Below are 23146 nucleotides of genomic sequence, written 5' to 3'. Positions count from 1 at the left end.
GGTGCATTTAAGAAATATGTTGCTTTTATGATTTACTAGACTAGTGAAAATGTCATTATATGACCCTTACTAGGTTCGACGGAGTGTTTGTTGGTTGTTGTTTCTAACTATATTTAAAAAACTAAATGTCTCTAAAAGGATCTCTTTAACAATAGTTTTAGCTTATTTGTTCATTAAATAATGCTCTTTTGACCTATACTATCAGTTTTAGATTCTTGATTTTTTTCAATTTCACCAAGGTACATCCTTAAAACATTTGTAAATCTTTTGTTTCTCACAGCGGAGTTTATTTGCCTTTTGACTCAAACATAAAAGTTTCCACGTTCTGAAAAGAAAACCAACCTTGATATGTTAAACAGATATAGGAAGATGTGGTATGAGTGCCAATGAAACAACTCTCAATGTCAGTTTATATTATCACTATCTTTATTGTGATAAAATATTCAACTATGATATAATGTAAATTTTTCTTCATATCTATTTATATGTGTTTGTGTAACACCTTACACCAGGTATTATTTATGTATTTAAGTCATTAACCAGGTTAATGGGTTCCGTTATCATACAGGGTATCGAATGATAAATCCCTCTGGTATCTTTCGCCCCACTTTCATATGTAACATTTCAGTGGTAAAGAAGGAATACAAGTGAGTTGTCTTATTGATCAAATTATTTTCGGGTTATTAACAGATACAATACTGAAATTGAATTTCAAATTATGTTTACACTTCCAGTCATTTCAATAAAAGGCTTAATGGACATAATGATCTAAAAATAAAAAAATGATATTGCATCAATAAAACAGTGATAATTATTCTGTGTAATGATAAAGTAATTCTAGTTTTGGATATTATAAAAAAAAATCATAGAACGGCTTTTTAAACAAACTCCCTGTAATGTAAGGTCGGCAATAGCATTTTTTTTTCAAATGTAATTGATTGACAGTCGGTGTATTAACTTATTTCATATTTTGTTATTGAGTTTCTTTCTAACACTAAACAAGTTGACTATTAAATAAAGTTTTGAACTAAGCAAGCCCCATAATACGTTTCAAATGAAAACCCATATAAAAGAGGGGCGAAAGATACCAGAAGGACAGTCAAACTCATCGAACGAAAATAAACTGACAACGTTATGGCTAACACATAAAAAGACAAACAGAGTAATAGTAATACACAAAACACATAATTAAAAACTTAAGACTAAGCAACACGAACCCCATAAAAAACTGGGGTGATTTCAGTCCTCCGGAAGGGTAAACAGATTCTGCTACACATGTGGCACCCGTCGTATTGCTGAGGAATCACTATTATTCGTAGGATACCAATTTCGTACATTTTGTGAGTGGAAGTTAGCCATGTTCATGGCAAATTCAAGCGTTCAACGAAGTATAATTTTTTCACAGTAACAACAGAAATAAATGAATGTACAGTAATTGATTTTTTCTTTGATATGATAATTTTCATACAGAAAATATCATGTCCATTGATCAATGAAAACAAACAACTGTAACACATTACTTAATATTCATTTGGTGTTGTGAAAATAATGTTTTATTTATCAGGTTACAACTAATATTTGTATATTCACAATATTTTACATCGTTGATCAATGTTTGGTAGTCGATGTAATTTGTCTCTATTTTTTGTTATGCATTTTTTTGTCTCTTCTTCTTACGCCAGTTTCATCACTTAATAAAGGGGTTGATTGTTACAGTATTGTTTGACAAAATGGTTTCCCTCACATGTCACATACAGGATTTATTAACCACTTTGCCACGCACATGTTTGAAGCAAACTTTTGATCTCTGAACTTTTTCATTTACGATGGCGCGTAAACGAAAACTATCGTTATGAAGAAATCTATAAAAGAGGTAAATTCTCAATGTAATGACTATCCCTTAAATGAGGGATCAATTTCAAGTGATAAAAAAAAAGTTTTGTTGTAAAAACCACTTCTTAGTACTTACTAAAGAGCAGACATATAAAAAAAAGTAATTTGAACCCCTCTTTTAGAAAACTTGTTGCATGACAATACGATGATTCCCCCTTTAAAGTTAATAAGTTTAAGAGAATAATCATAGACAGCAATTGGGCAAACTCATATTTCTTTTTTTAAGGGGGGGGGGGTCATGGAGTAGAAAGAAGGAAAGTAGTAAACAAAATATATTTTTATGTTACTTGGCGAAAAAAATATTAAAGTGACGAAAAATGTATTGTTTTGCGAAAAATTTGGCGAAAAAAATAATTGACCCAGGGGAAACCCTGTATGATAGAAACAATAAATGGTGGAAGCAAAGTTTTTAATTATTTATGTAAAACAAGATAATACAAACAAATCATACTTTTATATTTTAAAAAGTAAAATAACATACGCCCGTTAATTATCCACTTAATTAGTTGATTGACTTCGTTTGCTAAACGAGACAAATGTTTTAGGTATATAAATACACAAAGAACATAAACTGATTACGCACAATAGCTTTCTCCTAGTTGTCCTCTTGTCTTTAAAAGAGCATAAGATCAAAGCAACAACTGTGAACCAATGTTTAATAATCAGATATGAAACCAATAAGTAAACATGATGCAGTTATCTCCATAGACAGGAAGTCTTTTTACATCGTCATTTTAACTCCTGTGAATAGTAGTCGTATTGGTAATTACACCATTACTCCTTGGATATAAAAAAAAATATATATATATATATATACAACTCGTCTAAACATCAACCCAACAATGTTAGATCTGTAAATTTGCTTTCGCAAATTTTTTGTTCTTCCCTCGCCGGGATTCGAACCCATGCTACTGAGATATCGTGACACCAAATCGCCTGCACTGTATCCGATGCGCTAGACCACACGACCATCTTGGCTTCAGAATAATAAAGCTTTCGGTGGCCGAGTGTTACCTTTCCTCGTCAGATTTAATCTAGCGTCGTAATACAATACATGATATATTACTATAATATTAGGCATGGAGATGTTATTGTTACATATCAGCTCAATTATCTATAGTAAAGGAGCCTACAAATTAATGCAAGATACAGTCACAGAAAATAATTGTATTTATAAGTACGTCTGAGTCAGTGACAACTCTACAACAGATTTATCCATCGGATCACTATATATATATGAAATGACTGAATAAATAGTCAACGATTAATATATCTCAGTAGCATGGGTTCGAATCCCGGCGAGGGAAGAACAACAAATTTGCGAAAGCAAATTTACAGATCTTACATTGTTGGGTTGATGTTTAGACGAGTTGTATATATATACTATTCAATATAAGAACAAGGTATGATCGTCAATGAGACTTCTATACACTTGCTCAAATTAGGTGTTTGGCAACAATAGTGGATTACTGGACAGCCGTCATCAATGAACAAAATCATTATCGTATAGTCAGCTATAAAATACCCAATAGAATATGAAACTGTTCAACGAGCAGACAAACAGTCTCGTGTCCATAAAACAAGGACCGAAAGAATATATAACAGACAGTACCAATGTAATCAACCTAATCACAGGCTCATGAATTAGAGCATGCACATGCATAATCTGGTATGGTTAAACATGTTTATGAGTGCTCAACCCTCCCTTTACCTTGATGATTAGTGTTACAGCACATTATTAGAAGACATTTTATAAGTCAGTCGAATTGAAGATGATCAGCGTTGAGTGTTTTGTTTTATGTTTTTTTTATTCTGTTGTTTTATTTGTTTTAAGGCCCGACACACTAAACTCCAAAGCAAACAATTGACAAATTAAGGAATTCAATCTAGGCAGCCACTTGCGGTAAGTCACAAAAAAGACACCTTGTGTACCACATTTAATATAAATAATCAGATTTATCATCCATGTAAAGGTAAAGGTAAACTTTAAACATGTATATTTCTAGTGCTGTTTCCTGAAGTAGCGTTGATGTGATTTCCCTATGGTAAAAATAGTTGAACTTTATACCCAATTATCTCTGTTGATAGTGGACCACATTGCAACCGGGTTATTTTGTTATAAATTTTTGTTCTATCATTTCGACCTTTTAGATAAGAATCACGTGTTATATGTGTTTTAATACCTCTTTACATATGACTTTAAACTTTGACAGAATCCATAAAACTAATCGCTCTAAACTATAGTCCCCTCGTTTTATAAACATAATAGAGAAACAAACTTCAGTGTAAATACTACAAACCATAGATGTTAAAAAAAGTAAGTTAATTTAAATGTTTCTCGGTATGATATCATTTTTGTATGATCTGAGAAACTGTGTATGCTATTGGCATTGCCTTATTTGATAAAATAGTCGTAGTTACTACGCTTTTTTTATCGGGAAGCCGTAGAGATGGCTACATGTAGAGAATTGATATTCTTCAATTCAAGTCGATGTAGATCTCTTGTCTAGGACAAAACGTTAATTTCTATAAAGGAGTAGGTCCAGTAAGACCCCTTTTTGGCCCCAAAATATAGCAGTTTTACAAAATTGTTAAAACGTAAACTTTTAGTCATTTATTGGATAGTAGAAAGGTTCTGCTACATAAATATGGGCTCTTTTTGACAATACAATGCACATATATTGAGAACTAGCACCAATAATTCATGCTAAATTACTGAAATCTTCACAATTCCAGCATTTTAGTTAAATTTTAGACGGTTTCCGTGTAAAACGAAAGTGGCCGCATTCGTGTTCATCCAAAATATTGAAATGGAAGTTGTATTTGATGATAATACATAACATATATAAAGATTGAGGATGAACACGGATGCGGCCACTTTCGTTTTTGACAAAAAGTAAAAAAAGTGACATTTTTTCGCATATTTGGTAGATTTCTCATATTTGAGCCTGAATCGGATCGTTTTTAATGACTAAATAAGTTAAAATCTTTCACATAAATTAATTGCATCATATGAAATAGATACTTAAGTGTTTAAAAAGTGGTCAAAATCTTTCGTCAGATGAAACTGAAATTTGAGGCCAAAATCGGTCCTTACCGGACCTACTCCTTTGTTATTTTAGACATTTCGAATATAATATTATTTTTTCATTTGATTGCAAAGTTTCCGTTTAACGTGTTTAAAAGTCATCAAATCGGTAAAATACTAATTTTACTACAAGCTCCCTGTATTATTATTCGCCAATCAGTGTGAATGTGATTGGAACCCCGCTTTGAAGAAAACTTCTTATGATTTCAAAACTTTTATTCAATTGTTCAACTCAGTTTCATACTCCCTCTACCAAAAAAAAAAAAAAGAAAGAAAAAAAGACCGACCGTTTTTTTTAGTTTGTTTTTTATATTTGTTCTGATGGTCCGAACTGCTTATGTTTTATGTTTCTAAACATGTAGTCTCGAATGTACTACACGCTCTACTTATAATTCACATCTATCTAGACACAATGTTTTTGAATTTAACCAAGTAAATTTTCTCAGGCTTTTTGATAGCCATTCAATAATAGACAAATAATTTTCTACAATTGTAACATTTATTGTCAACTTTTAGAACCGCTATTGAGTAGCACAGGAAACACTATATACAATGTATAATAAATTAATTATTGTTAAATATTTGCTTTACCATAACATGAACTTTGATATATTTTATATATAGATTTCATATACTAGCGTCTCTTTCTACACATATGATGGACAACCTATAAATGTTTCCTGCGCTAGTATATCTTTACTAAGTGTGTAAAATCTTTAATGTAACAATTTTTTTAAACTACATATGCAAAATATTGATCGGCAATTTAATTTAAGAAAATTAAGACTAAGAAATTGTATTTTGATTTCAAGCGATGTAGACTATAGAAGTTTTTCTGAAAGATTCAAAGCATCATCAATAATTCTCGAGGAAGCTCACAAGAAAAACAGATATGTTTACTTACCAAAGTAATGATTACTTCTCTCTTCCGTAGGATTGATTATCTCTAAAAGGTTTTTTTTGTATGCTATCTTCTGTACCTTTGATTTTTATAGGTTTTCATTTTATTGTTAAAATTTCAATTTTAAGAATAAATGTGTTTTCTAAAGATCTGTATTCTTTTACGCAGAACAGCAATGGGTGGTGTGTTTACTAAGAGTGGATATATTTCATCTGAAGAAGAAAATTATCTTCGTATTTTCCATCTGTTAATCAAAGTTGCACCATCTGCTGTTCGGGTAAGATTTGATCAAGAATTTTATCCTAGAGGATTACAGATGGTTTTGAATATAGCAAGATCCTCAACATTAGTAACCCTAAAAAAAAGAAGAGTTATTAACCAAGCTCAGTGGGATTTATTATTTCCATTGTCAGGTAAGCAGACCAAGTTACTTTCTTTGTAATAAAGATTTTATTATAAAAAGAAAACAAAAAAATAAGTTTTTCTTATTCAAAACTAAACAAAATAATTGGTATGAAGTCAACCTAATACAGGAGCTTTTAAACAGAGTCGAAATCACCTAGCAGTATTAGTTGAATTCAGTTGCGACTATTAAAATAATGTCCTCTCAATCAATTATTCCAATTTTTGTGAAAATGTTGATCAGCTGAACTTGAATTAAAGAATACCACATATACAGTTGATATAAAGATAAATATATGTGCCACAGTGGTTCAAGTGCCAAAATCTCGATTATTTAAATGACAAATATAGGTCACAAAACTGCCTTCACCCATGAAAACAGCTAATGATAAACTCATCGTGAAAACCAAGATTTAAATGTATAGGTTTATTCCACTATTATTTTTTTTCGGAAATGCATGTTCCAAGTCGGGATTTTAATGATTGTTTTTCACTTGTTCCGTTAATTAATAACTAAAGTTGGTTTTGTCAGTTGTATGGGTTTCACTTCGTTTATGAATTTGTCTTTTAGTTCAGTACTTTTGGGGTTATACTGTTTTAAGAAGCCAGACTTGTGTTTCCTCATTTAAACTACGTGAAGGAAGTCTAACTACCATCGGCGGCGTTCGAGTCAATAGTTCAAAATGCCAAACAGATTATGAAGTTTTCGAGCATTGAACAATCGAAACTCCAAAAGGTTATACCAAACGTTTTAATATAAGTTAAAGTCAGCTATGAAAGGTCTCGACATGATATTGTGAATCAATTCAAACTAGAAACTTTAATTTGGATTTAAAAGTGTAAACTATAGATGCCTTATTGAAATAAGAGGTATTAAAACAAGAGGCATTGTTAATTTATTTTTGATTTAGTTTTGTGTCCCTTTGGTTGTGTCTCTCCTTCACATCTACGTATACTTAAAGACATACAGAATGGCAAAGTAAATGTAGATCCACAACAGGATTTTTATATCGTTGAAACACTCTTTTAACTAGAGTTATTAAGTCTAACTGAATCGACTTGTACTGAAAAGGAAGAACGTAGTTGTTTTATGTAATAGGAACAGAAGGCACTATGGCAGACATAAGCTGTTAGAAAGTTTTTGAAAAAAGTAAAATAACAAAAATGCAAAGGAAAATTCAAATCGGACCGGTAAATGGGCATACTTCAGTCATTTTCTTATGTATAAAATGTTCAGCATGGTTTGATAGCGAACTATAAAACTTTCACTTGTATTACATTCACTGAGCCTCATTGATTGTTCTTTGTTATGTCTTCATTATAAATTATTCAAACTGGCAACAAACCGTGTATGCATAAACAAACAGACAACTTTTTTTTTCTTAAAATGTTCTTTACCAAGTCAGGAAAATGGCAGTTGCTATCTAATAGATCGTATAATATATGTTGCGTTGTCGTTTTTTTGTTGCACTTCAGTGTTTCTGTTGTTTTCCTCTTCAAGTTGATGTGTTTCCTTCGGTTTAAGTTTGTTACCCGGATTTATTTTCTCTCAATCGATTTATGGCCCTTTGAAAAGCGGTATGCTACTCTTCACCCCCCCCCCAAATAAACCTAGAAGTTATCGCTCAAAAACCCGGAAGGGAACTAGAAGAATGTAGTGAGTAGTTAATGAGAAATAGTGTTTCGCTCTATCTTGGTTGAATCAATTTGGTCCAAAGTGTAATTGAAAAATTTAACAGAAATTCAAATCAATGGATATGTAATAATATTGCAGAAAAGCGTTACATTAATCATTCAAATAGAACAAAAGGAGTAAATACACGTCAGATTCATATTGGCCCTAACATTTCATGAATTGTAACGTATGTGATACAAGGCATTAGTAACAATAAACCAATTTTCAAATTACATCTTTTTGACTTCGGATTATATAATTTGTCGACAAGTCACATTCTATATGATTAGACATCCTAGTACTCGGTCAAGTAAGAGGAACCAAATAAATGTAAAATCCAATATATAATTGATGCTATTTGTGAAGGTGTGCTGTTTTCTGATAATATTGTATATAGAAAACAAAAAAAAACGCAGGCAATTCTCCCCTGATTGTGCCGTTTGTACGCTTGATTTTAGTCTTACTTAAGTGAGTATCAGGATGTCCTACCACAGAAAAAGTAACTGGGGAAAAGTATAAAATACGGGGTCAATTGTCGGTAACATGAAAAAAGACTGTTATGAAGCTGTGTTTATGATGTTAAAACGAACAGCAAACATTAAATATCTGAGCGTCACTGATGAGTCTTTTGTAGACGAAACACGCTTCTGGCGTATTAGTTTATAATTCTGGTATCTTTGATAACTATTTAAGACTTTGTATCCATACTCCGTTTCCCAGTCAAAGTATCTTTTCACGACCAAACAGACGTCTATAAAAACTTTGTTAAAATCAAAGCCCAAATATCTGTTTCCTCTTGAACAAAAAATTCTTTACCCTAAACATTTGTTATAATCAGGAACCTCATCCATGTCATAGTAATACAGTAAAAAGCGAAAAGTGTCCTTGCGACCATTGTGAACTTATCCATCTCATCGAACTTGAGATAAAGGATACAACAGAACCATTCTAGTAAGCCTCATATCTTTCATCCAGAACTTGATTATTATTGTCGGTTGAAAACAAAATTTATGACAAAAGATGATTTTAGCTTCCCAATTGTGAACCTTCCATTTCTGTGTAGCAACATTCCAGCAGCGCCTTCATACTGAGTATACCTCTGACAGTTGATTAGAATCTAAGGTCTGTATTTCATATCATGGATTGCTTGATAGAGGGTTGTGGATTACAACAAAACTGTTAACGCACGATTTCGACGCAATCACAAGCTGGCTGATCATTATGGAATATCCGTTTGGCAAATGACAACGAATGTTACCTAATTAAAATGCCTTTTCCTCGAGTCTGACCTTCTGAATAAGACTTATCATATGTATAAGGTGTTCACTTTTCTTGTTTTTTTTATGTATAGTTTAGACCGTTGATTTTTTCTGTGTGAATTGTTTTACACTAATTCAATTTTTATACGACCGTAAAATATTTTACGGTCGTATATTGGTATCACGTTGTCGTCGTCGTCGTCGTCTTCAGCGTCGTCCGAAGACGGATGGTTTCCGGATTATTACTTTAGTATAAGTAAACAGAAATCAATAAATTTTTAACACAATGTTTATAACCAAAAAAGGAAGCTTGGGATTGATTTTTGTGGTTATGTTCCCTAAGGTTTAGGAATTAGGGGCCCACAGGGGCCAAAACAAGCATTTATCTAGTGTCAGGACATTAAGTTGTGTGTAAGTATTTCAATTGTTCTGAAATTGTACCACAATGTTTAATACCATAAGTAGAAAGTTGAGATATATTTTAAGGGTTATGGGGCAAACAGCCTAGAATATAGGGCCAAAAAGGGACCAAAAACAAGCATTTTTGTAGTTTCAAGTCAACAAATTGGAGTTTTCTTTCTTTGTCCAGAATGGTTGTTGAATCACATAAAACCAATATTAATGCTTTATGAAATCTTCTTTTAAAATTTGAGTTATCTTTCTTTGTCCAGAACAGTAATTCTTTATACAATATACAATGTAATATTCACTTTACTACCAACTGATAAATTAAAGCAATCTTTACCATTCAGTGATTACAAGCACTTTGATTACCATTGTAGGGTTATGCCCCTTTACCAGAAGAATTGTTTAGTTTCTGTTCTCTTAACTTAAGTTTGTCTCAACTAAACTTAATGAAATGTGTAGATAATTCTTATTACCTCTAAACTCAGTTAAAGTTCAATTTTTGGCAGCTTCACTTTTACAGTTCTTGAGTTATATTCCTTTATAACGTGATATGCTTTTGGACATGTCCCCCATCTATTTGTTTTAGAAGTTACTATTAATTACTATTAATTTTAACCATGACTGTATGACATTTTATATTTTAATATTTTATGATGTATTTTAAAAATAACCTCATCATAGATACCAGGACTGAATTTTATATATACGCCAGATGCGCGTTTCGTCTACAAAAGACTCATCAGTGACGCTCGAATCCAAAAAAGTTGAAAAGGCCAAATAAAGTACGAAATTGAAGAGCATTGAGGACCAAATTTCCTAAAAGTTTTGCCAAATACAGCTAAGGTAATCTATGCCTGAGGTAGAAAAGCCTTAGTATTTCAAAAAAATCAAAATTTTGTAAACAGTTAATTTATAGATATAACAATATCAATGATAATTCATGTCAGCACAAACAGTGCTGAGTAAATGAGTAGTTATTGTTGCAAACTGCATTAGAAATTTAAATAGAGATCATTTTTGGAGAGGGAAAGGGGGAAGTGAAAAAAAATTGGGGGGTGGGGGTGTTCAATTTTTTTTTCTCATTTCAGATTTCAGAATTTAAAAAGAAAATTTCTTTTAATATTTATTCTTTGAGGGGATTAATATTCAACAGCATATTGGAATTGCTCAAAAGCAAAAAAAATTTTTAAGTTCATTAGACCACATTCATTCTGTGTCAGAAACCTATGTTGTGTCAACTATTTAACCACAATCCAAATTCAGGGCTGTATCCAGCTTGAATGTTGTGTCCATACTTGCCCCCGGAGCATCTGGTTATACATTGTGACTTGGATAAAGAGTTGTCTCATTGGCACTGATACCATACCTTCTTATTGAAAGCAAAACCGGTTGGGGGGGGGGGGGGGGGCTCGGTGGACGAATGTTCTAAGTAGTTACTACTGTAATCACTAGCCAGTCAACACTGTGGTTCGAACTCCGCTCTTGCGGGTGCACTCGACTCCAATCATAATTGACTAGGATTGTCAATTTTTTCTATCGAAGGTTGGTGACTTCCTCCACCAATAAAAATAGTCGAAATGCGGTGCCTAAAAGTAGCGTTAAAACACCAACATAAAAGAAACAACCATAACCGGGGCTTTTCTTATATAAGCGAAATAGAGCACATAGGATCATTTTTTTAGGTGGGGTTTGTGTTGCTTAGTTTTTGGTTTTCTTTATAGTGATGTGTGTGCTGTTTCTTGTCTTTAAGCAATAGCATTGTCCGTTTATTTGCGACAAAAACGATACTTATCAAAGCAAATATGTTATTTTAGGTACACCATCTTCAGAGACTTTTGATCTGACCTTAATGATATGTCTGATAAGAAATTTGACCAAAATTCAAATTGAAGACGAACTACCATACATGGGCAATGATATTGTTGGAGCAGCCCTTACAACAATTAAATACTACAGAAACGAAATAATGCACAGCAGTGATGGAATTTTAAAAGATGGATTGTTCAATAAATGGTGGGACGAAACTTCTAAAGTAAGTATATATTAAGTTTATATTAGGCCATCATTTATTTTCAAAAGTCACTCGAAAAGTTTGCATAACAAAACTCAACTCAAACGTAACTCAAATACATATATTTTATGTTTTTTGCCAAATAATATTTTCATGTGAAACATGAGTTCGAGATATTTTTGCGTTTTACTTGTGTCGCCTTACCTGCTTCAGTCGAGTTCTGGTTTTTCTTTTTGCACCACATACGCAATTAAAATCACTTCAGTCATGTACGATGTAAAATATTTGACATTACAATCACTGAGGTCGTATCAAGCTACGACCTACATAAAGCAGATTATTAAGCGCAACACCCAATACAATGCCAACATTGCCTCATTTTGAGATATAGTAGTCTTTATCCTGCAATTGGGTGTCTGAACATAAATATTCAGCCCAACAGATATCGCTAAGCTGTATCTATATACTATACTCAAGCTCAGCCCACTGCCGGACTACGTTTGTGAATTGCTGTTGACGAGTGTTGTATGAACCAGTGTAACCGCAGAATGTGTATTGTATTCGCATTTCAATGACGTATTGTTTGACCTTATGTGAACTATCGATGAAATTAGTTGTTATTTTAGAATAGATAAATAACTTACTTTTAGCGATATATTATTGTTGACCATTCGAGATTCTTTTCTGTGAGCCCGTCTTAAACTGAATATGTGATTAGGATATAACTACGTGGACATCAAGGGATTCTTAATCGAACATAAATGTGATGTTTTTTTAGGCTTTCAATAAAAAGATAAACAATCTACAGAATTAACAGCAGGATAAATACACCAATCTGTTTCTCAGTCTCGTACAAATACAGCTGATATTAAAAGATACTAAACAGTTATTGTCTATTTATTTAGTAATAGTTTATCCGAAACGTTTTTTTTTTTTTTTTTTTTCGCTACATGATGTATTTTAAACACTTAGTGATCAGAAATGTATATTATGTAGAATCATGCTGCTTCTTATTATGGTCATTATACATCTCCCTTTAAAAAACAATATCAGTTTATTTAATCTAGTATAGAAATACTGAGCCTATAATATTCAAGAAGACTTTACGAGACAGAAAGCACGAATAAGTGGTAGTGATATTTTTCTTAGTAGCTATAAAAATGACTCATTTCATAATTGATAAAAACCTTCGTACGAGTAAAATACCCACTAGTTTTATCTTAGTTTCAAAAATATTTTGAACAGATATATCATGTTAAGGAGGGGTATTTGCGAAAAATACCAGTCGAGAGAATGTTAAATTTCACGAGCCGTAAGGCGAGGGAAATTCATTCTCAAGACTGGTATTTTTCGCAAATACCCCTCAATAACATGATATATCTGTTTAATTACACCGAATGTTAATGTACTAAAACGCATTGATGATCGTGACGTTACAAGCGTCCAGTCGGATAGAGTATTTTTTGGCAAATACCACGGCAGAGAGGGTAAAAAAGGCATATCCTTTTAGCAAATACTCCGGCGGCGTTAAAAATGAACGATATCCATTTGATAACAGTAAATTGGTGAAAAATACACTGGCTATTAACCAATCAAAACCCCGAATTCTTACATAAGGTGTAATTATATAATAGAATCACCTTTATAAAAGAATAAGAGTTTGTGTTACACGAAATTGATCCCTTACTTATCTTAAATTTTAAGGCAATCATACAACTTGGTGGAATTAGTTTTATAGAATCCTGCTCTCTCGCAAAAGTTCGCAGACTTGATAGAAATGACAGGGAAATTCTCAATGAGATCAGAAACATGATTGGAACGTTCGACCCAGTTCCCAAGGGAGTACGAGGTATGTTTATCGATCAATGGAATTATTTGGTTCAGATTGGATGTATTTTACTTTGATATCCCGAATGTTACAAACGAGTCATAACACATATTCTCCACTACGCATGAGTGATACTGTATAAAGACAGCAGTAGTATATCGCTGTTCGAAACTCATAAATCGATTGAGAAAAAAACAAAATTCGGATAACAAACTAAAACCGAGGAAAACGCATCAAATATAAGAGGCGAACAACGACAAAACAGAAACACTACATTAAAATGTAACACACTCCGAATCGAACTGAAATATAACAATAGCCATTTTCCTGACTTTGTACAGGACATTTTAAGAAAACAATGGTGGGTTGAACATGGTTTTGTGGCATGCCAAACCTCCCGCATGAATAACTCGTGCATGTGCATTACTCCCACAACGCAGTGACAGTACAATCAAAACATAAACTTTAAAATATTGTGATGATGTACAAACTTAGTACACATATTGACATTATAACTTGAGGTAAAATGTGTATTTGTTTTTAATTTTTTCGATTGTTATTAAAATCAATCAAATGTTGCTATTAGAATATATCGTAAAGTAGTGACAAAAACTACAATCACAAAAATATCGAAAACCAATGAAAATTCAAACGGAAAGTCCCTTATTACATGGCAAAATCAAAAGCTCAAACACATCAAACGAATTGATAAAAACTGTCATATTCGGACTTGGTACAGACAATTTCTTATGTTGAAAATGGTTGAATAAACCTGGTTTTAAAGCTAGCGCAACCGTTCACTTGTATGATAGTCGCATCAAATTGCATTATAGTCACAATGATGTTTAAACAAAACAAACAGACATGATAGTCAAACATGTCAAAATAGGGGTACAACAGTCAGCATTGTATTATAAGTTTAATTACTATAACACAAACAAATATGTAACAAAGAAACACAAAATGGCATAAGGACAACGTACATAAAAGATACAGTAAACCGTAAATAAAATAGTATTTAAAAAGATAAATAAAAGACTATAACACGTTATAAAAATGATCAACAACCTCAAAACCATGATCAATACATCAAGATCATCAAATATTATTTGTGAGGGGCAAACGGACTATTTATCATCAAGGTCTAGTAATGCTGGTGAAATTTGTATATTGCTACTAAAGTGGGAGAAATTGATAATTTCAAAATTAAATTCGTCTCTTAAGGACCAAACACTATGTAATTTGATTAAATTTGCCATAAATGGCCAAAGGTTGTAGTCCATCGTAAGGTCTAGTAAAGCCTTCGTGGACTAGTTAGAACCCATCGTATTCTTGATACGATGTCGTGTAACCATCGTGAAGGAGTCATATGGCCTGCAGGTAATTATCTCAATGACATATACTTCTTTGAGTTACTGCTGTATGTGGTAACAAACTTGCTCGGCTGTTGATTGATTGTTAGACAAGTTCTGGACCATCTTCCAACGAAATCAAATTCCATATTCGGAAGTGTTTAAACCGTATTGGAGTTATGCAGATTGTGTATAGTAAATCTTTATCTGAACTAATAGAGAAGATTGTATGTGGGAAGAGGGGTGAAAGATAGCAAAGCGATATTCAAATCCGTTATCGAAAATAAACCCTCGATATTGCTAAAGTATAAAACTTAATATCGCTTTTCAAAACTATGCATATATATTCCATATAGAGGGATTTTTTTTATATTAAAAAAATAAGATACTGAAGGGTTATGTCTAATGAAAATTTGTAGGATGTTGTGATTTTATATTATTCATGTTCAAAAGTTAAAAAAATGTGACCCTATCAGACAACTGTTTTAAACTGTAAAAGAACTGTGTCACTATTTCTTTGAAACCTATTTTAAATTTACCATCTTTGATAATGCTAATGAATGTTATTAGATTCGATTCTAATAATCTTTGATTCTAATTATTTTTGGTGTTGCTTAATCGATTTATAACTTTTAAACAGCGATTTACTATTGATGCCTTTATTTATAGGACTATATTGATTTTGGAAATTATTGAATCTTTTAAAGACCAATTATGTCTGCATAATCAAATTTTGCATTGCAGATATATGTGACAGAAGGATACTTGAATGGAAAATAGAAAATGTTGCACAAACAAGAGCAATAAAACGGTTAACAGAATTGGTTGAACTACATAATGTTGCATTAGCTGTCGGTCCATCCGGTTGCGGAAAATCTACTGCAATACATTCTATCGCTTTACAGTTAGCTCAAACAAAAGAATACAATATAGTTATTTTTGACAATCTTGAAGAGATCAAATACTTTTACGATCCTGACCGTAAAAATATTGTTGTAATGGAAAATGTTTTTGGCGACGCAACATTTGATGAAAATAAAGCCATAAAATGGTTAGAAATGACGAAAGATATCAAAGCTATGCTAGACAGTAATTGTATTAAAATATTAGCGTCATGCAAAACGCACTTTTTCCAACACCGAATAGTTAAAACAATTGAATTCTTATCAGAAGCCAGTTGCGACTTTTTAGCAAGAGACTATTGCTTAACAGATGATGAAAGGCTAGATATTGCAAATTTCTATTTAACAGAAGATGAAATTCAACTTCTTAAATCTTCAAACGTTTTATCAGAATTTGACTTTTTCCCCCTACTTTGTAAATATTATCGTCGAGGGTATGGAGGCGTAGTTGAGTTTTTTGCAGATCCAACTGATGCTGTATGCGCTGAGTTATCGCGTTTAGAACTTTTTGACCAAACCGCATTGGCGACATTATTTCTATTTGTTGTCTATAATAACAATATAGCGGAAAGTCTATTTACTATGAAAAACAAAATCAAGCCAATCCTTGAAAACATTACTGATCATTTTGATTTGAAATCAAATTTTTCAATTCAAGTTGTAAAAAATGAAATGGAAAAACTAAACAACTCATATATTAGAAAACTAAACACTCAATACTCAATGCACGAAAAAATATTTGAAATTTATGTGTACTTTTTTGGTAGGCATATGATTGACCTAACGATCGATTTTTCACACCGAAATATAATACGTGATCGTTTTGTTATTAAAGGTTTATCAGGAGATTTTGTCAAGAATGAAATTGTGGTCGAACTTCCGTTGGAAAAAGAAAAGAAATATTTTGACAGATTGAAAAAAGACATAGACCAAGGTTTTATAAAACATGTTTTCGCAAACCGAAACTTAAAAGATTCATCTTTTCGTTCTGAATTCATAACGCAGATAATTGGGAATGATATTATTGATTCGTTATCAGATAAAATGTTATTTTCATTGATGATGACTATGATGGATCAACATTTCTACGACATTGTAGTCATTCTCCTGACAAAAGAAATACAACTTGATCAACTATATTGGGATGGTGAGACACCTCTATTTAAAGCTGCTAAAGCAGGATGCTCTGAAGTCGTGCATGCACTGCTGAAACAAAACACGGATCCAAATTTTCATGCTTGTTTTAATTGGCTTAACAGTTTTGAAAAAGCATATCCTCATCTTACAGTTAACATCATTTTTCATAATATTGACACCTCCCTGGAATATAATCTTCCTCCTGGTAATTTAATGAATTTTCCCGTTAAAGAATTGCGCTTTAGTTCCGCCACAACTACAAGAGAAATAAAGTCAAGATCTGATATTGTTCATTCATTCTTTGATGATATGTATTGCAACACACAGTCGCAGATTAAGCGAATCGAACCGTACAGAATATCGCCACTTCATATCGCTGCTCAGAGAGGAAATACAGATATAGTAAATTTACTATTAATCCATAATGCTTTACCTGATTATCACAATAATTGTCTAAAAATAGCATCTCCTTTGTTGACAGCTTCAAGTAAAGGCTACACTGATATTGTACAGTTATTATTAAAGAATACATCTTATTCCGATGTAACTGTGTTAAGAAGAACGAAACCCTACCTTATTGAAATTAGTCGGTTAAATTTAGAGAGTTGTTTGTTTGTAGCCGTTGAGAAAGGTTATCATAAAGTTGTCAAGTTATTGCTGAAATATAAAACGGATTTATTTGTTAAATTCCATGATCATTTTTTAATACAAACGCCATATTCTAAATTTGACAAGCATTTGCATTGGAATATGGTTGCCATTGCTATTGTAAGAGGTCACGATAAAATTGCGCAGCTGCTTTTAGAAAATGATTGTTATTCAAATTTTAGCGACGTTAAAGATGCATCGATTCTATTTAAAGCTATATGTGAAGGTAAGACTAAAATAGTAAAGCTGTTATTAGAACATAATTTTGATCCTAATATATATTCAGATGACGGGGAACCACCTTTGTGTAGCGCTGCAAGCCTTGGTAAAGTTAAAATCGTACAATTATTGTTAGAACATAAAAGTAATCCAAATATGTGTGATTCTAAGAGAAAGTCACCACTGTACATATCTTCATGGGGAGGTCATACTGAAATTGTAAAGTTACTTCTAGAACACAACAGCGATCTGCATTTTACTGATAGGCACCGTACATCTCCTTTGCATGTTGCTGCATATCAAGGTCATATTGAGATTGTAAAATTGTTGTTACAACATAAAATTGATATAAATTTATGTAATGTTGACCATAAATCACCCCTGTTCATTGCCACAGAGTATGGTCAGAAAGAAACTGTAGCATTATTGTTAATGTATAAATGTAATCCAAATATATGTGATAATAGCAGTATATCCCCTTTACTTATGGCAACAATGAAAGGTAATAGTGACCTCGTTAAATTATTATTAGAGTATAAAAATGATCCTAATATATGTAATAATATGAACATATCCCCTTTATTTATAGCAACAATGAAAGGTAATAGTGACCTCGTTGAATTATTATTAGAGTATAAAAGTGATCCTAATATATGTACTAATAGGAACATATCCCCTTTACCACATATGGCAGCAATGACAAATAATTGGGACCTCGTTGAATTATTATTAGAGTATAAAAGTGATCCTAATATATGTTATAATATTAAAATATCCCCTTTATTTATAGCAACAATGAAAGGTAATAGTGACCTCGTTAAATTATTATTAGAGTATAAAAGTGATCCTAATATATGTACTAAGAGGAGCATATCCCCTTTACCACCTATGGGAGCCATGAAAGATAATTTGAACTTCTTTCAATTATTATTAAATAATGAAAGTGCTCCTAATATATGTAATAATACGAACATATCCCCTTTACTTATGGCAACAATGGAAGGTAATAGTGACCTCGTTAAATTATTATTAGAGTATAAAAGTGATCCTAATATATGTGATAAAAATAAAGAAACACCTTTGTCTGTTGCGGCAGAAAGAGGACATTCAATAATTGTAAAATTATTGCTCGGCAATAATTGTGATATAAATATACGTAATAGAGAAAATAAATTGCCACTCATTGTAGCTCTTGAGAAATGTCATACTGAAATTGTTCAACTTCTTATAAATCATGAGTGAACAATTTTAGAATTTGTATGTTTGTAGTAGTAGTACATTAACTTACAGCTTGGTTGTTACATCAATTCCTTTGTGTTTTATTGTTGATTAGGGATTTTAATAAAGTGGAGAACATGTAGTATTTATTTTAAGTTGCATTTTTTTGCGTTGCCTAAAGAATACAAATAAGAAGATGTTTTATGAGTTAAGACAACTCTCTATCCAAGTCACAATAAATATAAGGTTAACAATCACAGGTCTTCAACACGGAGCTTTGGATGACATCGAAAATAAAGCTATAAATGGCCACACAATGAAATTGTTAAGCTATTCAAACAAGAACATCAACCGTACAATATACATTAAAAACAAATAACGAGAAACGCTTATTAAACACATCAACAAATGACAACCACTGAAACAGCAAGCTCCTAGTATTAGTTCCAATGATAATTTGTCTTCTGGTTTTTTTTGTTTATTATTATTAGATGTAGAAAAAAGATACCAGAGGGATATTGTGGATTCATTTATTTTCGTGGGTACCAATTTTCGTGGTAAGCACGAAATTAGATATTCACAATCATGCAAATTTTGCTCAATCCACGAAAATTGGAACCCACGAAAATAAATGAATCCACAGTATTACCAAAATATTTCAAATGAATACATGATGAAGACATAATCTTTCAATCAGTTGAATTGATGTCTGGAGCTGGCATGTCAGTTAACTGCTAGTAGTCTTTTGTTATTTATGCATTATTTTCTCTTTTTGTTACATCTTCTGACATCAGACTCGGACCTCTCTTGAACTGAATTTTAATAGCGAATTGTTATGCGTTTACTTTTCTACTTTGGCTAGAGATATAGGGGGAGGGTTGAAATTTCATAAACATGTTTAACCCTGCCGCATTGTTGCGCCTGCCTCAAGTCAGGAGCCTCTGGCCTCTCAGTCTGAGCGTCACTGATGAGTTTTATGAAGACGAAACGCGCGTTTGGCGTACTAAATTATAATCCTGGTACCTTTGATAACTATTATGTCATTTTTAATTTTAGTTTCTTGTGTATAATTTGGAGTTAAGTATGGCGTTCATTATCACTGAACTAGTATAAATACTTGTTTAGGGGCCAGCTGAAGGACGTCTCCGGGTGCGGGAATTTCTCGCTGCATTGAAGACCTTCTGCTGTCGCCTGTTCTATGGTCGGGTTGTTGTCTCTTTGACACATTCACCGTTTCCATTCTCAATTTTATACTTTTATAACTACAAATGTCAAGAAACAAATTCCGCACATCCATACCAGTCTTTTCATATGTACTAACCAATATTTGTTTTAGGAAAGAACGGAATAAATAAACGTAGCAACAGTAGCTCTGTTTAATAGTCATAAATCGATAAAGTGAAAACAAATTCGTGTTACATACGCAGCCTAAGGTAACTCGTCAACAAAAGGAACAGCAGAAACACTGAACAGTAGCAAAACCAAACGCTAACATTAATAAAAACAGACTATCAGATAACCTCTGCAACATCCGAATGATTTGAGAAATCTATATCAAATATGCAAGTGAAGTTGGTATATTGCTGCTTAGGTGGAAAAAAATCATTATTTCAAAATGAAAATTGTCTCGCGTGTAACACATTCTTGTACTGAGATGACCGCTTTGTCAGTTTTGAGGTATAAGTCTTATAATGTGGCGAGTAAGCCGTTATTGTAGTTTCATTAATTTCTAGTTATAAAGGAAAACTTGATGGGTTTGGAATGTTAATCATGTGAAATTGAAAATCAAGCTCCTTTTTTTCTGTGAAAATAAGAAGAAGTGGATAAGAAAAGGCGCACAGACTGCTTCCATAGGATGGTCAACAATTTCAAGAAAAGTCTTACTCTTCAGAAAATATGTTGTCAATGAGAAAATACTGCAAACAGGTCATTTGTTTCTCTGTATATCAAAAAGAACATGTGGTATGATTACCAATGAGAAAATAATAGAATAAATGACACAAATATTATCAACCATAGGTTACTGTACGGCCTTTAATAATGAGCAAAGACAATACCGCACCAGAGTCAGCTATAAAAGAAATGACAAATGTAAAACCATTCAAAGGAGCAAACTGACGGCATAATTAATAGCAATTCTCTGTAACCACCAACCAAGTTGCGGCACGCATAGTCTCAGCTTTTCTGTTGGTAGCTATCGATAAACTTACAAGAACAAATTTGCGGGAAATCTCATTCACTTGGTTGCCATGGCACCCATGACCTAGCAACATTTTGGTTGACATTTTTATTACTTTATAAGGTTAATAACGCTATACGATTAAACAGATTGGCAGTATTTCTGAAGATTTCTCTTACACTGTGGACATGTTTTTTGTCCGTCTAATGAAATGAGATTATATACTCGAAATTAGAAATTATGAAAAATGTTAAAATAACGTTGATTTATAAAATGCGGCGAAAGGTCACTTATCACTTGTCTGGGAGGTCTCAAATATGTCGAAATGTTTTGACCACGTTTGTCTGCAAATGCATAATGTAGCAGAGTATCTTCAGGATTAAAACTTTCCTTAAAATGTATGACCAGATTAGAAATGGCAAATACAATTTCTAGCTATGAATATATATTTAAATCTGACCTTTCAAGCAAATTCGAACTTAGATGGTTTTGGCTATTTTTGTTGGTCCTTTTTGGTAATATAATTTAATTGTTTCAGTCTCATACATTCTTGATGGCTTTGGACAATTTGGTTGATACTTTTTAGTCATACACCTTTATAATTGTTTCGATTCTATTACATTCCTGCCTTTCAAATATTCGACCCTGAACGTTCCTGATGGAGGTATATCCAAAAAAATGCATCGGACGCATTCAATTTATAACGTGTTGTTTCCTCTTTCTAGATCGCAGAGTCGGTTCCTTTGTAGGTTTAAAATCAGTCACCGAAAGTATCATCAGTTCAATAGTTAGTACTTCGGTTCGGCAAATATTTGTAACAAACTTTTTTACATTGTAATTTGGTCTATTTATAAATTTTGAAATAATACAGAAACTTAAGTTGCAACTCCATATTTTTTGTTATTTTCTTTACCTTAGTTAGTGTTTGTTGTTTTTCTGCCTATCAAGGACGAACATTATTTGTAATTAAATTTTTAATTCCAAGTTTAAACAAAATCCTTCACATAAATATTAAAGCTTAGCTATTATGATTCCTTCCTTTGATAATGTAAACAAGTATATATACAATAGTTGTGTATTGACCGGACATAAACACGGTTTAGGAATAAGGCTAAACAACCAGAGAAATGCTAGACTCTCCATCGTCTTTATACTGTTATCTTTAACATATGTATATGTAAACAACTATTTCTTTTTATAAATATCATTAATGAATATGGTATTAAATTCTGTTAATGATTTAACTTTATAAATTTTGACCTTGAAATACCAATGTTTATAAAAGGCCAGCTACACCTTAAGAAATTATATTTTACTACCGTATCAAAACTATATATAACATACACTTATGGAGAATCTTAATCAACAATTGAAAATAAATACATTAGAATTATTTTCAAGATATCTTGGAGAAGGGAGATAATCCAATTTGAAACATGGTTCCGAATCAAATAGTAGTCCGAACAATTTTCGTTTTAGGTTATGCTTAAGTTTTGTCGTTTCGCCGGACGTCTTAAAAAAGAAAATTACAATACCATCTTTTGGCCAGAGCAATTACAAAAAATAGGAATACAGACCGATTTATGGAGCATAACATATGTTGAAACGAAAACACAATTAAATATAAATAAAGAAAATGTGTTATGATGGTCAATGATACAAATTATCAATATCACGGAAAGAAAAAAACGTAAACGAAATTGTTTGTCTCTGTTATAAAGAAAAAATAAGGGATATTGTACTAATATGACAACAAAAGAACAAAACCCGTTAACAACTGCAATACCTTTGTTATTAAAGACAAAACGGTCTTTATTTAAGGCGCAATGAACATTCTATATTTACATCAATATATCATTTGATATATAATCGATTATTTAATTTTTAAACTAAATATAAGTCCAGGCATAGAAAGACAACATTTATTACAAGTAGTGAATAAATGAGAATGAGAACAGATATATCATATCAATATGTTAAAGTAAGTAGCCTTTATTGACAGGGATAGATCGCATATTGTTAATCG

General features: G+C 32.1%; 1 protein-coding gene across 1 annotated transcript; it reads left to right on the top strand.

Annotated features, from left to right (window-relative positions):
• Window positions 1-3727: 3727 nt before the first annotated feature.
• On the top strand, window positions 3728-19083 carry LOC143058603 (uncharacterized). The gene is made up of 5 exons (XM_076232080.1): window positions 3728-3796; window positions 6051-6295; window positions 11441-11658; window positions 13342-13486; window positions 15562-19083. The coding sequence occupies exons 2-5, from the start codon at window positions 6058-6060 to the stop codon at window positions 18963-18965; spliced, it is 4005 nt and encodes a 1334-aa protein (XP_076088195.1). The 5' UTR covers window positions 3728-3796; window positions 6051-6057; the 3' UTR covers window positions 18966-19083.
• Window positions 19084-23146: the final 4063 nt, after the last annotated feature.

This window comes from Mytilus galloprovincialis, chromosome 14 (assembly GCF_965363235.1).
Source record: "Mytilus galloprovincialis chromosome 14, xbMytGall1.hap1.1, whole genome shotgun sequence".
Classification (NCBI taxonomy): Eukaryota; Metazoa; Mollusca; class Bivalvia; order Mytilida; family Mytilidae; genus Mytilus; species Mytilus galloprovincialis.
Note: the sequence above shows the minus strand (reverse complement) of the source record. Positions and strands in the feature narration are given on the sequence as shown.

Coding starts and splice junctions, on each gene's coding strand:
- LOC143058603 (XM_076232080.1), top strand. CDS start 6,058: ATGGGTGGTGTGTTTACTAAGAGTGGATATATTTCATCTGAAGAAGAA. Junction 6,296..11,440: donor TTTATTATTTCCATTGTCAG/GTAAGCAGACCA, acceptor ATGTTATTTTAG/GTACACCATCTTCAGAGACT. Junction 13,487..15,561: donor AGTTCCCAAGGGAGTACGAG/GTATGTTTATCG, acceptor TTTGCATTGCAG/ATATATGTGACAGAAGGATA.